The sequence below is a fragment of the Phaenicophaeus curvirostris genome, chromosome 9 (genome assembly GCF_032191515.1).
Source record: "Phaenicophaeus curvirostris isolate KB17595 chromosome 9, BPBGC_Pcur_1.0, whole genome shotgun sequence".
Taxonomy (NCBI): domain Eukaryota; kingdom Metazoa; phylum Chordata; class Aves; order Cuculiformes; family Cuculidae; genus Phaenicophaeus; species Phaenicophaeus curvirostris.
This window is the reverse complement of record NC_091400.1, coordinates 15,857,903-15,872,537: the sequence shown is the minus strand read 5'-3', so window position 1 is coordinate 15,872,537 and position 14,635 is coordinate 15,857,903. Positions and strand designations below refer to the sequence as shown.

Here is a 14,635-nt window from a genome sequence, read left to right as displayed (position 1 = left end):
CTTGGACAGTTTTGTTAATAATTTATCTTTATTCTAATACATGTTTTTAGTATTAATTATAGCATTCACCAAATTTGAAGTAGTTAACAAACATTTTTGCAATAGACATCTATATTAGTGGATTAGAAAACACATATTTTACTATGTACATTACAAAAGTGCCTATATAATACTGATGGCAAAACTGTGTTCCTGTCTGTTTAGATTGCTTATTTGTTTTAAGTTGTTTAAGTAGTTGCAAATGTGTAAGTGATTTAAATTCTGAAAAATTCCAAGTGGACCATTTGCCAGTACTTTTGTCAGTTCAGGAAGGCAAAAGCAAAGAACATCTTAAAGAGCATTTAAGCATCTTAAACCATTTAATTTTTTACAACATATACAAATACAAGTTTATTCTTCAAGTCAGCAGAGAGAAAATACTCCAGGTGGAAAAGTCACTTTTAAAATTGTTCGTTTTATGTAGTTTCCAAACAGTATAAAGACTGGCACATAGTACTTCACATAATACTTCAGAGTACTTCGACATGCTTTAAGAGGCAGAGGAAAACAACAGTACAACTAAATACTTCTGAAATATCCTATACATGCTTTGCACTGGAACAAAATTTATTTACTGTTGTGTTTAATTTGCTAACTGATAAATGTCTATCTCTATTGAAGTTATGAATATTTATCACAGGGAAAAAACCAAACAAACCTTGCCACCCCACCATTGTTATATTTAGTGGGCTACCCTAAAAGTAAACAGAATGTCATAGTGGAGTAGTAACAGTCAGTGATATGTTAGCTGAAGTATTTGGAGAGCTAGAGTAGAACAGACAGTTGAGGTTTAGAAGCTGCAGACTCAACCCTTCACTGAAATGTAAAGCTACCAGCAAGTTTTTTTTTCTAAAGACAAAACACAAATGTAAAAGAATGTGTTCTTGAAATATTTAGATATTTTCATGTTAAAATCTTTAATCCTTGAAAGCATATGAATTCTAGAAGCAGATGGCTTTCTATGGAGATACTTCATCTAGTAATATTTGTAGAATAAAAATAACATGACGAGGTTTATAAATCAAAACGGACATTGCTTTTTTTATTCTTCTAACTGCTAAACTTGGGATCAGTAAGATAGAAACAGAAAACCTTCCAGGCAACGAGAAGTACCTCCTGATGTGTCTCGGTTCCTGCAGTCTTGAGTAGTGCTGCAGTGGGGCCAACTTATGTCCCATACACTCAAACTACTGCAAGTGGCACATGCTACACAAGGAAAATGTAATGAATTGGTTGAAAAGTAGTAGTGGTTTTAAAATTGTATAGAACAAAATACTTCTGTATATTTGCCGATAGGCAACAGAGGATGAGATTTCCACCTGTAAACTGTTCAGCATGAGGCTTGCTACCACTCGGAGACTGCTTGTTTCTAGAAGGTGTTAATTATTTACATTCCTTTCTTTCAAACTGTATCCTGGAAGCCGCTTCCTGTAAATAGTTTGTAATGTAAAAATGAATGTACTTTCCTAATTCATGTCCATGCCCAGCCAAAAGCACAGAAAAGGACAAAGTTACTTTGTCAGTCTTGTTATAGGAATGTGTGGACAGGTATTCCTGCAGAAATAAAACCTGTGGCTAAGCAGAATAAACTTCCCTGTTAGAATAATAACTCAGCACATGAAATCTGTTTAACTGGCCTTTCACAAAAGTTAATAAAAAAATTCTACTTAACGCTTCAAGTGGTGATGTATTTTCATTATTAACATATTTGGAACCAACACAAATGGAAGGATGCTGTCCTACTGCACCCCAAAACTCTGATGTATTCCAACACCGAACCTTTAAATTAAGTGTTTTATTAATGAAAATAATGGGACAGTGTAATTAGCCTTACAAAATTCCAGATGTTGGCATTCCTATGAAGTTGAGGGGGATAATAGGAAGCCAAATATTTTACTGTTCTTTTTCACTATATAAACCCGCAGCTTTAGACTTTGATGAGGAAGATAATTAATAAACTATTCCTACAGCTAGAAAATTACTGTATTAGCAGAAATAGTGCAAACCTACTGTTTATAAATTGCCACTAGACTTCAAGCCAAGTGTTAGACCTGCATTGCACAATGTGACCTGGACCTGAGACTGCTGTCCCCTGATTTCCAAAGGGGCTTTTTTTTCTTTTTAAATGTACATGACAGAAAACCATAATTGGATAACAACATGGGTGTAAGAACTTTTTATTCAATGACATAGCAAGCATGTCTTCTAGACTACTATGATACAATAGGTGATGTTAAGAATTTTATTTTCAGTGGTGCTGAGTGTAATGAAAAAAAAGCCAAACAGGTATGGGCAGGAAAGTATTGTTTTTAAAATGCCTTAAGAACCCCAAAAGAAAATATTCTTAGTGATGTGAAAATGCTGTTGTGTTAAACAGCGAGAAGAAAAAGTGCATTAGTTGAAGTGTGCAGTAGGGTGATGTAAGTGTTCCCCAGTAATTCCAAATTATTCCAAAGCAAACTGTGCATATAAAACTCGGTGAGGTGTCACTCCTAACATTTTACTCAGTATCAGTCTTGCACTGTGCAGTTGCCACGGGTGGGGAAGGGTGAGAGCATCCCTCACGAGCACAGGGGCCAGCTGTGTGCTTAGAATTGGTAACACATCAGGGAAGAGGCTGAGCCAGGAGGTGGGTGTTTTTTTGAATCTGATCGTGATTGCTGAATTGCAAGGTGGTTTTGCTGCATCAGTACTGACAGTGAGCAGCGGGGAGTGCGTGGTCTCTAGGAGTATGTGCCATGGGGAAATGGGACTTTTGTGTCTGTGGGTATTTTCCCTCAAAGCTGGAAATGGCCACAAGAAGGCACTTTTTTGCTTTGGCAATGGCTGCTTTATAGAAATTTTCTGTAGTGTATAGTGAAAGACCTCATAGCTTCAGGTGACAGAATGCATGTTTGTTTGTTTATATGCCAAATAATGACTTTTTGCTTTCTTTTATTTCATTTTCTAATTATTGGGTGTGGGGTTGGTTGGGACTACTTCCTGTAACTTTCCTTTTCACCTTTCCACTATAAAAAGAGAATCGCATTTCAAGTTACACTGCTGTTCTGTCCTGTGTCTGATGCTCTCTTGGGAGCAGCAGCGTTTTGTGCTCGAATGCTAAAGTTGAAGTGGAAGTGCGTGAATCACTAACTGTATTAGTGGATTTCATGACTGAGTCACACCAGGTAACTGAAATCGTGTTGAGGCATTGCTCTAGGGAGACAAATGTATGCAGAGCAATTTATTCACCACAACTACAATTCTTGTGGGAAATCAAAGGGATGACTGATTTCAGCAGTTGTTTCATTTGTGCCCCTGTAAATTGTTATGGATTTTTTAAATTAACAAAGCATGTTAATATCTCCCATAGAGGAAAAAAATAAGACAATCATAACTCACTTAACCATCAAAAGATTAATTCAGAAAACATCGAACTTCACAACAGTGTTTCTTTGTAAACAAAAATGTCAAGAGTCATAGTGTAAGATTTCTTTATACTGTCTGGGTTTAACAGACAAGTAAAAAGACATTTCCTGACTGCGTGGAAAAATATACTTTGAATTCAAAATTTTGAAATGTTAATTACATTTACCAATGCATTGTTTTGAGTTTGGTCAGTTTGGAGTATTACATGTCTTGTGCTGAAGAGAAAGAGTCAGAAACGTTCAAACATTTTTTCCTCTAAATCCAGAGAGAGGACAAAATTCTGTATTTTCTAAGTAGTAGTGTATGATAAATACATTATATGATGGCATGTACTTTGGGACATAGTAATAAATATTCTTTCTTTAAACACGAGTCTGGAAAAGTACAATTTATTAGAAGAAAATGTTGTTCCTTGTCAAATATCACTACCAGTTAGATATATTTAGCTATTGTACATTATTTTGTTAAAGTAGGTAAAAATCATAAATAATTTGAGCATTGTATATTCAAAGTTAAACAGGTATGTGAAGGAAGTTACAGTATATTTAAATCTCTTTACAATCAATTAACACAGTGTATAACAGAAATCTTCAGGTAAAAGTGCATTATTTTAATATAATACACATAAAAGAACACTCCGGTTCTCTGCCTTCAGTTCCCTAGAGGCAACTAGCTAAAAGTATCTTTTGTTTAAAAAGGGGAGGGTGATGACACATTTGTTTACAACATACAGTCCAAGAAAACCTTTTCATCTGCCTACCAAGAATCTGCAGATGTGAAGATACGGGAAGAGGAGAATCTTCTGAGGGCCGACGGGCATTTTTCCAATCTACGACATCCCATTTAGGATTCCCAGGTTCTGGATGCTAATCCAGCAGCATTGCCTGGATTAAGCATCTGTAGCACAGGGCACACAATTGCTGACCAGTTCAGACCGCAGCAGGTTCCTTCAAAGACACTGCAGAAGGATTCAGTGATGTGAATTCCAGTTTTCAAAAAAAGGAAAGAAGAAATACAGAAGAAGAGGGAATGCAACTGGGATCTTTCCATAATTTACTTAGCTTTTCTTGAATTCAGATTGCTTTGATGATTTAGTGGTTTTGTAGTAGCCTAGAAATAAGGTATCAAATTTGTCACTTCATAGGTAAAATATTTTGCAAATTATTTGAATTCTGTTAATGATTTAGCAGTAGTATGACAGTGCACGTTAAAATATGTGTATGTGGAAGGAAAAAGGTAATCTTAAATTGGCCATATGCGAGATAAAATTATCAACACTGGAAAAGATTTCTTCTTCATTTAGAAGAAACTGTAACTTCTCAGATGATGTCTTAGTGCTGTAGTAACACTATGCAAATATCTGGTTAGTGCTTGCTGGTGGGCAAGTTACATGTGCTGTCTTCACATAAAACGGGACAGTCCTGTGTATTTCATTTGCTGTTTTAGGTCAAGCAAGATGGAAGGAATTGAAGAGAGATAGAAAGGATGGATAGTAAAAATGTTAAAACACTTCTGGCAAAACCTGCACAGAGAGAAATTAACACTATAAACTAGTTCTAGCTAAAAAGGAGATCATCAATCCTGGTGATTTTACTGTATGCATGAAATAAACAGTAACAAAAGCTCTACTGGATACCTCTATTTACTTTGGTCCAGAGTGACAGAGTAACAGGACGTCATTAAGCACAGTTAAGTTGATTTTTTAATCAACTCTAAAATCAACCAGGATGCAGCATTTTGGTTTTGCTTTTGATATAGGCAGAGGAAGTGGGTGAAACTCCAGTCTTCACACTAGTCTGATTCACTGTAGCAAATCCATATGAAATAACTGGAGCCCTTACTGATGCGACTGTGGCAATGCACACCACTGTCTGAGACTTTTGGAGTTCTTTCTGTAAGGCCCTTGTATCTCACTATGGTTCAACCAACAACTTGGAAAAGAATGCTCTGTAAATCATGCATTGGATGGTTGCTCAGGGTCAGAATCAGTATCTCATACCTGAACAGGTGGTGCCATAGGTAAGGGTGGTTATTACTCCATAATGTCACTAAAAGTCAGGCTGCACGCAAACCTCTCCTCCTTGCTCTGCAGACTGTCTGGCAGGGCCTGCAGAGGGGGCGATATGAACCCCCGATACTGCTTACTTGCCTTTGTTAACTTCCTGAGTTCACTGGTAAAGGAAATGCCTTTTCTTTTGTCATCTCGTGCTGCCTGGAAAAAAAATAAATCAGATCATAGAAGTGGCATTTAAGAGGCTGTTTATTAGCTGTAAAATGTGGAATGAATATGATATCACCTAAATTATTCCTAAGCAGGCCTCCCTTTTGAAATTCAGTGCAGCTGTGCTTTTATAGCCAAGCACATTCTCCTTATCTGAACAGATTAATTGAAAATTAAGCATTGTTAAAGATATGTTTAGCAAATTTGGGATAAACTTTTTTGTATAAAAATCCGTGCTTATGATACAATTACTTTAAAGCAACATCTGCTGTGGATTGGTGGCATCTGCTGGAAAGGAGAACACGGCTTCTTCCCTCAGCAGGCAAGTACTTAATTCCTGCCATTTTCCAAAGCCTGAGATAAAGCAACAGAACAACTCTGTCACTGGGCAGAAATAAAGGGGACTTTATTCCAGCAGTTTTCAAGTATTGCCCATTTGAATAGCCCTATTTTACTACGATGGAGAGCAAGGCAGGCAGAGCCAGAAGATTTTGAAATACAGAACGCTTTTAGTAAAAGATAAAGATTGTCATGGGATTTATAAGCAGTGTTGGATGCAAGTGATGAAGTTTCACAAAGAAAAATGTAAAGGATGTGCTGTGGTCTCTTTTTTTCCCATGTAGCCTCATGCCAGTTGTGTCTCCCTCCCATTGAAAATAGGTTCCCATTAAGCTGATTACACACCTTCTATAAAACCTGCTGTAAACTATTTAATCTTTTACCTGAACCTGTTCTTTCAGTTTGAGGATAAATTTTCCTGCTCCCTTCCACTTGCTTTGGGCCTGAAACACACACTCTTGATCAGAGAGAATCCTCTGAGATGGTTTAGATGTTGAGGACTTTTTGTTTGCTGGCTCTTTTGTCACCTCTTCCAAGAGCACATAATCACTTGGATTTGGATTGCTCAAAATGCTGTAGGAGTATTTGGCTTTGCAAAGAGTCTGTTTAGAAGTAGAAAAAGAAGACAAAAAGGAAGGCGTTCATTCCCTCAAATTTAGGTTATTAAACCAACTCCTCAGCTAGTACTAAGAACAAATCCCACCTTATCTTGTCTGAAACCAGCCTCTGCCCTACGTGTTACAGACCCACTGAATGGGAACCCACCAGTTACCTGCTGTATGACATCTTGAGCTGTGCTAAAGCGAGGAGCTTTGATGACGGTGCGTGGTTGCTCTGGGGAGACATCATGTACCTGAACAAAGAAACTGTCATCCTCAGAGCTGATGGCTGTATCTTCCTTTGCTTCTTGAAAGATGTTTCTCTCATTTAAATTCTACAGAATAAAGGAGAGCCAAATTAATTTACTTCAGAGAGGTAACAGCTGGTGGTTACGGGTTTTTATCACATGAAAAGGGAGACTGTGCTATTGCCCCAGCTCCATTTCATTAAATGCAAGTCCCCTATGTAAGAGTTTTGACATACCAATCTATTGTCTTTCTTTCATTATAATAATTTCCAACCATGTAAAAAAGTCTAGATTTACGTTAAATTAGAACTACCAATCAGTCAAATCACTAAGCTAGTGGCATTGAACTGTTGACTAAGCAATAATGATGAAACACCACATAGCTGATCCTAGAGCTGAGTGCAGTCTAATTAGCATTGCACAGGTGTATAAAGTCCACTTCTGCTCACTCAAGACCTCTGTTTGGTTTTAAATTATTTGCACAGCATTGACATTACTCACTAAGTAATTAAAAAAACCTACACCCTTTTGTTTCCTGGTCCTAACACCTAATTTTAGCTGGTTTTATAAATAACGCTTTATCTAAAGCAGACTTACTTCCTCTCGGGTTTTAAAGATAATCCTTCCAACATATCCCTCTTCTGGGAACCAACTGTTCAAAAGCTGCACTAGCCCTTCTTCAGGACCAATCACTCTCTGGAATGGTGGTTTTCTGCATTCACTCTTTTCTTTAGATATGAAACTTTTCTCTTCCATCAGAAAATAGTCTGCAGCACATGACTCAGTGCCTTTTGTGGTAGCCAAGAGCTAAGAGAGGCCACAATTGAACACACAGCAATTAGAATGCTAAATATAAACACTGCATAATTAGTAGTTATAAATGAGAATGAATAAAGAAGCTTTAACAATCAGTAACTGTTCTGGTAGTGTAGGCAAGATTTCTGATGTGCTATTTATTATTCAGATATTTTACTCCAGGGTAATGTACTGTTCTCTATAGCCTAGCCAAGCAGTTCAACTATTCCAGACAAGGCAGTGCTATTTAAGCTTATTTCTGTCCTGTTTGGCTGGCCAGATAATTTATTCATAATCCCAGGACAGTACAGTCTTTTCCCACTGCTAGAATAACAATCCCTGTTGAGTTAACTGGTTTTCCTACTCATGAACTTAGCCCTCTAACTTTTACTCTGTATTCCTATGGTGCTCAAGTTCAAAGAAATGCGCAGAAATATTTTGCTGTTGTTGTAGGGGCAGCCCACTGCCTCCCTCAGGCAGAAGGATTGTTTTTCTCATCTGCATATGTCCAAAAGTCAAAACGCTAATAGGGAATCCTTTCTAAGATTATAAACCCATTCTCCGAAGCAAAAGCTGGGAAAATTTCACTGATGATATACTGTATTCACAATGCAACGAGTTCCACAGTATTACATCTGTGAAGCACCTCCTTGCTGTGATGAATGAACTTCAACAACCCTGAGTGTGAGAAATGCAGGGACACTCACGTCCAGAATGATGTCAGTGTGGATTCAGGCAATTAGAGTCTGCAATTCAGCAGGGGCCTTACCTGATGGAGAAGCTGTGCAGCCGTGGTCCCTCCACTTATATTAAAAACAGTGAAAGGCTCTGGGCCTGGAATTCCATGAATTGTCACTTTGTAAATTGCAGCAGCTTTCCGTTCCCCTGTGCTAAACAACTGTTCAGACAACATTCAACAGATTACTCAACTTTTTTCACACAGGCATGTTATTTTGAGGTTGCTTGGAAGAAACTGTACACGCAAGTTGTATGGACCCTGACAGAGCAAAGCTATCCAGCTAATGCCCAGCTCTTGCACTACAGATCAAGGCATTAAAAAAACTCCAGCAAACCAACTTGCCCAGGACCCCACCCCACTGAAGCTGAAGAGCAAGAAGAAAAAAGAAGCTTTCCAGTGAGAGTACATGAACTGCCACTGGACAAAGGGCAGTCCTCCCATTGCTCATTATCCATCCTAGCTGAGCTCAGACTATTTAGAGCAAATTAGTGGATGAAAAGCTTTGTTTTATCCTCCAAACCATTTACATTCTTCCTTTCTGCCCTAGTCATTCACCAAGATACGTGTTGGGCATGTATTCAAGGAAGGATAATATCTGCAACACATCTGCTGCACACAACAGTAGCTCAGGAGCTTTTAGCTAACACATAAGGAATTGTCAAAATTGTAGCATGTGTGCTTAAACTTACTAAAACAGAAGTAATCCAGGTAACTTGACCCAAGGGCTATTTTAAATAATACATCACATCTATACATACATCCACTCATGCATTTTTGTAATATATATTACACATACATCTTTATGTGTACATATTTGTATATATAAACTTATAGATGTGCACATATCCACCCCTATAAATACATATGTATTTATGGAAATACAGATATGATCTTTTCCTAAAACAGAATTCCATTTTACTGTCATTATTCCAAAGTTTTTGGTAATTTGCATCTTTCTTTTTGTGTCTTAACTGCATTGCTGATGATTAATGCATAAAGGAATGTATGAAGCAGCTCTGAACCTTACTGCTCAACCACACTTCATCTCCAGCACAGGAATTCTCGTGCTGTACCTAAAGACACCAGAAACCAGGCTTTGAAAAGATTTACCCTCCCACAGTTCCAGCTAGATGGGTTAACCTCACTTTCACCAAAGCCCCAAAAATTAGGCATTGAGGTGATACTGAAAAATGTGCAGGTTTAGGGACCAAAACCTTTGAACCTTCTGGTTCTAGAAGCGTTCAGCCCGTACTAGTCATCAAGATGTGAACACAGGGCATTCTCAAAAAAATTATTAAATTACCTTAGATGCAGGCAGAGTGTTTCCAGAAGGATTTTCTTCCATTCTCCGACTGTTTATGAACAAACTAGAAATTTCTAATGCTTCATTGTGCAGGTTATGGAGCTGGACATGTCTATAGCCTGAAAAGAAAACACCTTTCTTTGCCACATCCTAGGACACAAATCTCAGAAATGGATGACTCAAATTTGCTATATTAATAGCTACAGTTTCCCACACCTAGATGATGTAAAAGCACTGTAATAGCACTGCATTAACACTCTTTGTCTGTACAGCAGTGTAACCCAAATGCTATGAACTGCTGAGTGGCTCACAGAGCTGCCTACCTTTGTTTTGCCATAATATTCAATATATTCATGCACAAAATCACTAAATATTAGAATATGAATGAAACAAGGACAAACTCTCACTGGGAAGACACATGTCTATGGCCAGACCTCATATGCAAAGGCTGTTGTGTGATATTACAATGGTACAAAGTGAATGTCAAAGTGTTTTTACCATTGTGCTGAAGAGCTGCTGGTAATATAGAAACTCCCTCCCACAGATGTCACAATAATAATGCTTTCTCATCTCTCCCTCACCATTTTCACCCTTCCTTTACATTTCCTCCAACCAGGACTGCAAGAAGGGCTATTCCACTCTGCCCACTGATCCCCAGTTACAGCAGTTTCTTGGACAAAGGACAGAGCAGGGAGTAAAACCACTCCATGCTTTCTAAGGGAGCTGCAGCAAGTCTCAAGGTGAACATAACCCCACAGCCACAGCTCAGCACAGGAGCAACTGCGTACAAGATGTACAAGTTTCTACAAAAGCACAAGATCTGACTTCTTAGAAGTCACTGGGGCACTCCAGCTCCCAGGGAGTCTATTAGATCAGCATTGTCCTGCCTGGGCGAAGTATGCTGGCTGATACTTGCTCCCCATCTCCTCTAGAAAAATGCAACCAGATGATTAAAAATAACCATCCAGCAGGATTCAGTCCAGGAATCTGCTGGACCGTTTGGGCATACGGTATCACTACAAACTATACTGTACCTCTTTTTAGAGCTTTTAGGGGAATGATCCTCTGAGCTGTTACAGCTGAGCTGTTATTTTCAACAACGGCGAACCGAAGAAAGACCAAATCTTCAAAGTGAACACGGAAAAGGAATTGTTCATTCCACATAGGGTTGAGAGTGTTGCGATGAATGGGCTTCGTCCGGAAATGGCAGCTATCCAGAGGCATCCCCAGCACATCGATTTCAATGCACGGACTGCCTGTGCTATTGCTAGGGCAGACATTCTGTCCAGACACAATCTGAAGCCAAGGAGTACACAGAGAAACCAATTAGTGGAGTAATTCTTTTACTGTCATGACTCTGAGCTAAATACTGTTTATCACACTCCTAAGGACGGTTTGTTAACATGTTACTTTAATTACAATACTCTCCTAACTTTTGTAATTGCCAGGACAGTAATTTCAGAAGCAGAGCTGCTTCACCTCCCGTCATGTCATTGCTATGGTATCTTTCCTCTGAAAAAAATACACCACAGATCATGACTATAACGATTCAAGGCATCTGAAAGTTAATCCAGAAGGAATGTACCAGTAACATAGTAAAAAAGGATCAAGTTATCTTCTCTGTTACTCTGGGATGATGGCATTGACCTCTAGCTTGCTTTGGCATACACAACACAAAAATTAGGAGTGCAATTACTGCAGCCAGGAGAATTTTGATTCTTATAAGTCTTACTTTTCTAAAACATTTCCTGGAAGGGACTATTTTCTTAGAATACAAGGGTTTTGGCCATAAATCAATGAATGATGTATCTTACAGAACTTCAAAAAATATTTTTTTAATATTCAGTACAGCTTTCCATAATAGCTTTTTGTGTAGCTTCTCAAACATTCACAAATGTGTGAAATATTCAGATGTGTAATTTTACACAGTTGCATAGTCCCAGGGAAAATGCTTTCAGGAATGGGTTTCAACAAACATTGTAAAGAAAACAGCGAAAGTAACTATTGATGCAAAAGAGCCAATAAAATAAAGACAATTATTTGCTCCTTTTCCCCCCATTTTCTTTTAGTTATGCTGACCTTTAGAAGTACAAGCAACAATTAGAGGTTCAATCTTTTCATACTTATGTACAAATGTAATGCTGGTGGAAAGACTGTACTTAGACATTATCTACTCATCTATTTGGCTGTTTGAAATTCCCTTTTAGTGTACTTACTGTTAAAGAATATATAGCTGGCTCCTTATTATCAAGGTCTCTTTCTAGTGGACAAAACTGCTGGTACATAGAACAATTTTTATCCCACAGAACAGGAGGTTTCAAAACATATCCACAGCCACCATTAGCATCAAACATAGCTGCATTGAGTTGCAGAGGAAGATCTGTGAAAGTAAGGTAGCCAAAACTCACAAAGAGCAATGGTACAATGGAAAAACCATAATCGCAAAGAAATAGACAACAGATTTTTAATTTTAGTTGTGTACTATCAATTCATTCTTTGTTTTCAGAGATAGCTGTAATTTGTGTATACAATCAATCCAATAATTAATTATACAAAACTATAATAACAGTTTATTCTTTTCTATCCCTTCCCATTGTCTTTATGCAACTGTAGGGCTTGTCTACATCTATTCTCTGAGAAGTTTCTAGGTATTTCACCTGGACTGCAGAATGAAAAAGCATTGATTGCATAGCTTTATGGATGACCTAATGTAATCCCCACTGAAAAGGTGAAGGAACACAAGATAGGATAGCAAATGGTCCAAAGCCATTCTAGCAACATTAAACTAGCATCCAAGGCAGCACTTCCAGTCAAAAACTCTTCAGTACCTTTTTAAACTTTAAATTATCAGAAAAGGATAAGGCTACTTGGACTAGGGGAAGCAAACAAACCTCAGCAATAAAATATAAATAAAAATGGAAGGTGTGGCTGTTCAGGTACTTCTGTGCTACCAGGAGATATGCTGTATTCACATAAAGCTCCCAAACTCTGGGACCGCTGCTTTCAAGGATCCAGTATGAACTTACGTATGTCACAGTATGAACTCCAGCTACAGCTGGGGCACACAAACAGGTATAACCCCTTGTGACAGCAGGTAAAAGCAAATGTTCACAGTTTAAGAATTTATTTCACATCTAAAACATATTAAAATGTGTGTTCATGTACCCATACCATCTGTTTGGTAGTTAAGAGCCACAAGCTGTACTCCATGGAGCCAGAAGATCAGTGGGTGGGGATTTGAGGAGTCGATACGCGTGGCAGCAGGGTAGGTCCTCAGAAGCTGACAGGTGGTGTGCTGGATCAGCTTCTGAGAATACCGTCTGCACAGCCGCTTGGCAGCATTCTCGTTCAGGGAGGAGATGTGATAGCACTTGGGTGTCCTTATGATAGCACTGAGAGAAGCTGGAGAGTTGTAAGGAGAGCAAGGATCTTCCCAGGTCTGCCGCATTACATCAAAAGGACCTGGGAAATAAACAGTACCTTTGAGTTACTGCTACAGATCCAGAGACTCCAAGAATTAAACGTTTTCTAGTGAAGTATGTGTGCATACTTTGGTTATGGTAGAAAAAGGTAATCCTGGAAAATGACACTACTCAGTTTAAAAGTGTCACATTCCTTCTTATGCAGTAAGAACAATCCACGAGAGGAAACATCATGTTTAAGTGTCAAAATTATACTGTGATTAGATGTGCTAATAACCATTTTCACAAATAAATACTTACTTGTCATTTGCCTGAATTAAAATAATGGAATAAAATTCCATTCTTCTCATTTATACATTTTACATGAGGATGGGAGGCAAGATTGAAACTCATCTGCTACGTCTCCAAACAGGCACTCGACAGAGTGCCTTAAGAGTTAGGGGACAAAGTCAGCAAAATACTTCTAGTTTCTAGAACTAGATGTTACACTTCCTCATTTTTAGGATACTGGCCTCTAGAAGGGAATCTAATCTGTCTGCTGCAGCTGAAAAAACTGCAATATTCCTTGAGCCAGAAAATGCGTACAAGAGAGGGTACAACTCTGCAACTGCCTGTCTATGGCATTCACCTGAAAGGCAGGGAATCTAGGTCTCATCTTTGCTCCAGAATGTTTTCTGAACCTTCTTTGTATTTCTTTATATCTCTTGATACGCAGATGTACAATTTCCAAGCCCACAAACTGAATCACCTGTGGAGTCTAAATACTTCCAAGGTCAAACATGGGAATTAGCATGATTCCATGACTTGGACTTGGTGAGTTTTAGGCAACTAAGATGTAGTTCAGACACTAAAATTCCTTTTCTGGATCCAGCCCAACAGTTCAGCTTTCCCTCTGTACTTTGAAAATATTCATTCATACCTTTTAAAATATAAACTTTAAGATATATCTCTTAAAATATATGTTAATTTTGAATCATTTATGAATTAGGGTCTTCATATTCCTGACCAAGTAATCCTATTTTGACATTCCACTCAACATTTCAGTTATAACAGTATTACTACAATAGCTGCTGTGCTAACAAAAAAAAAACATTCCAAAGTTCAACATCTTACGCATTGTGAAGTATTTGATCTTTAACAACTTGGTCGGGTACGTGTGTTGGATTACAGAGTCATTCCACGTGACTGGTGAAAGAAGATGCTAACTTTACCTTTTCCAGATGCTTTGGCAAAAGTAGCTGACTCCCCAGGGCTCAGCCTGCCAGGATTGTTGCCAAAAATGGACTTCCTGCTTTTTCTTTCTTTTCCTCTGCTAGAGCCAGATGGGTTTAAAGTTGACAAGCCTGTTCCCATAAATGTAAAATAAATGAGCCAAAAAACATGACCAAGAGGGCATGACATTTTCCATCATATTTTATATTATTTTTGAAGGCACGAATACTCCTGTTATATAGTACACAGGGCAAACACTGTATTTTTCTGCATAATTTAATTTTAACATCTTTACATATATACATGCCTT

At 38.1% G+C, this 14,635-nt stretch overlaps 1 protein-coding gene across 3 annotated transcripts in view; it reads right to left on the bottom strand.

Moving 5' to 3' along the window:
- Positions 1-363: 363 nt before the first annotated feature.
- The window catches only part of PLCE1 (phospholipase C epsilon 1), a 153,993-nt gene continuing 139,721 nt past the window's right edge, over positions 364-14,635 (bottom strand). For 2 of the 3 annotated variants that reach the window (XM_069864033.1, XM_069864035.1), the window contains 11 exons: positions 14,325-14,456; positions 12,863-13,153; positions 11,908-12,071; positions 10,726-10,987; positions 9,692-9,810; positions 8,419-8,547; positions 7,452-7,661; positions 6,780-6,941; positions 6,391-6,609; positions 5,447-5,659; positions 364-4,405 (listed from right to left, as the gene is read on the bottom strand). In XM_069864033.1, the coding sequence (XP_069720134.1) occupies positions 5,480-5,659; positions 6,391-6,609; positions 6,780-6,941; positions 7,452-7,661; positions 8,419-8,547; positions 9,692-9,810; positions 10,726-10,987; positions 11,908-12,071; positions 12,863-13,153; positions 14,325-14,456 (1,868 nt within the window). In that variant the 3' untranslated portion in view covers positions 364-4,405; positions 5,447-5,479. Of the gene's footprint in view, positions 4,558-5,446; positions 5,660-6,390; positions 6,610-6,779; positions 6,942-7,451; positions 7,662-8,418; positions 8,548-9,691; positions 9,811-10,725; positions 10,988-11,907; positions 12,072-12,862; positions 13,154-14,324; positions 14,457-14,635 lie in introns of all 3 variants that reach the window. The other variant, XM_069864034.1, reaches the window with a different exon arrangement.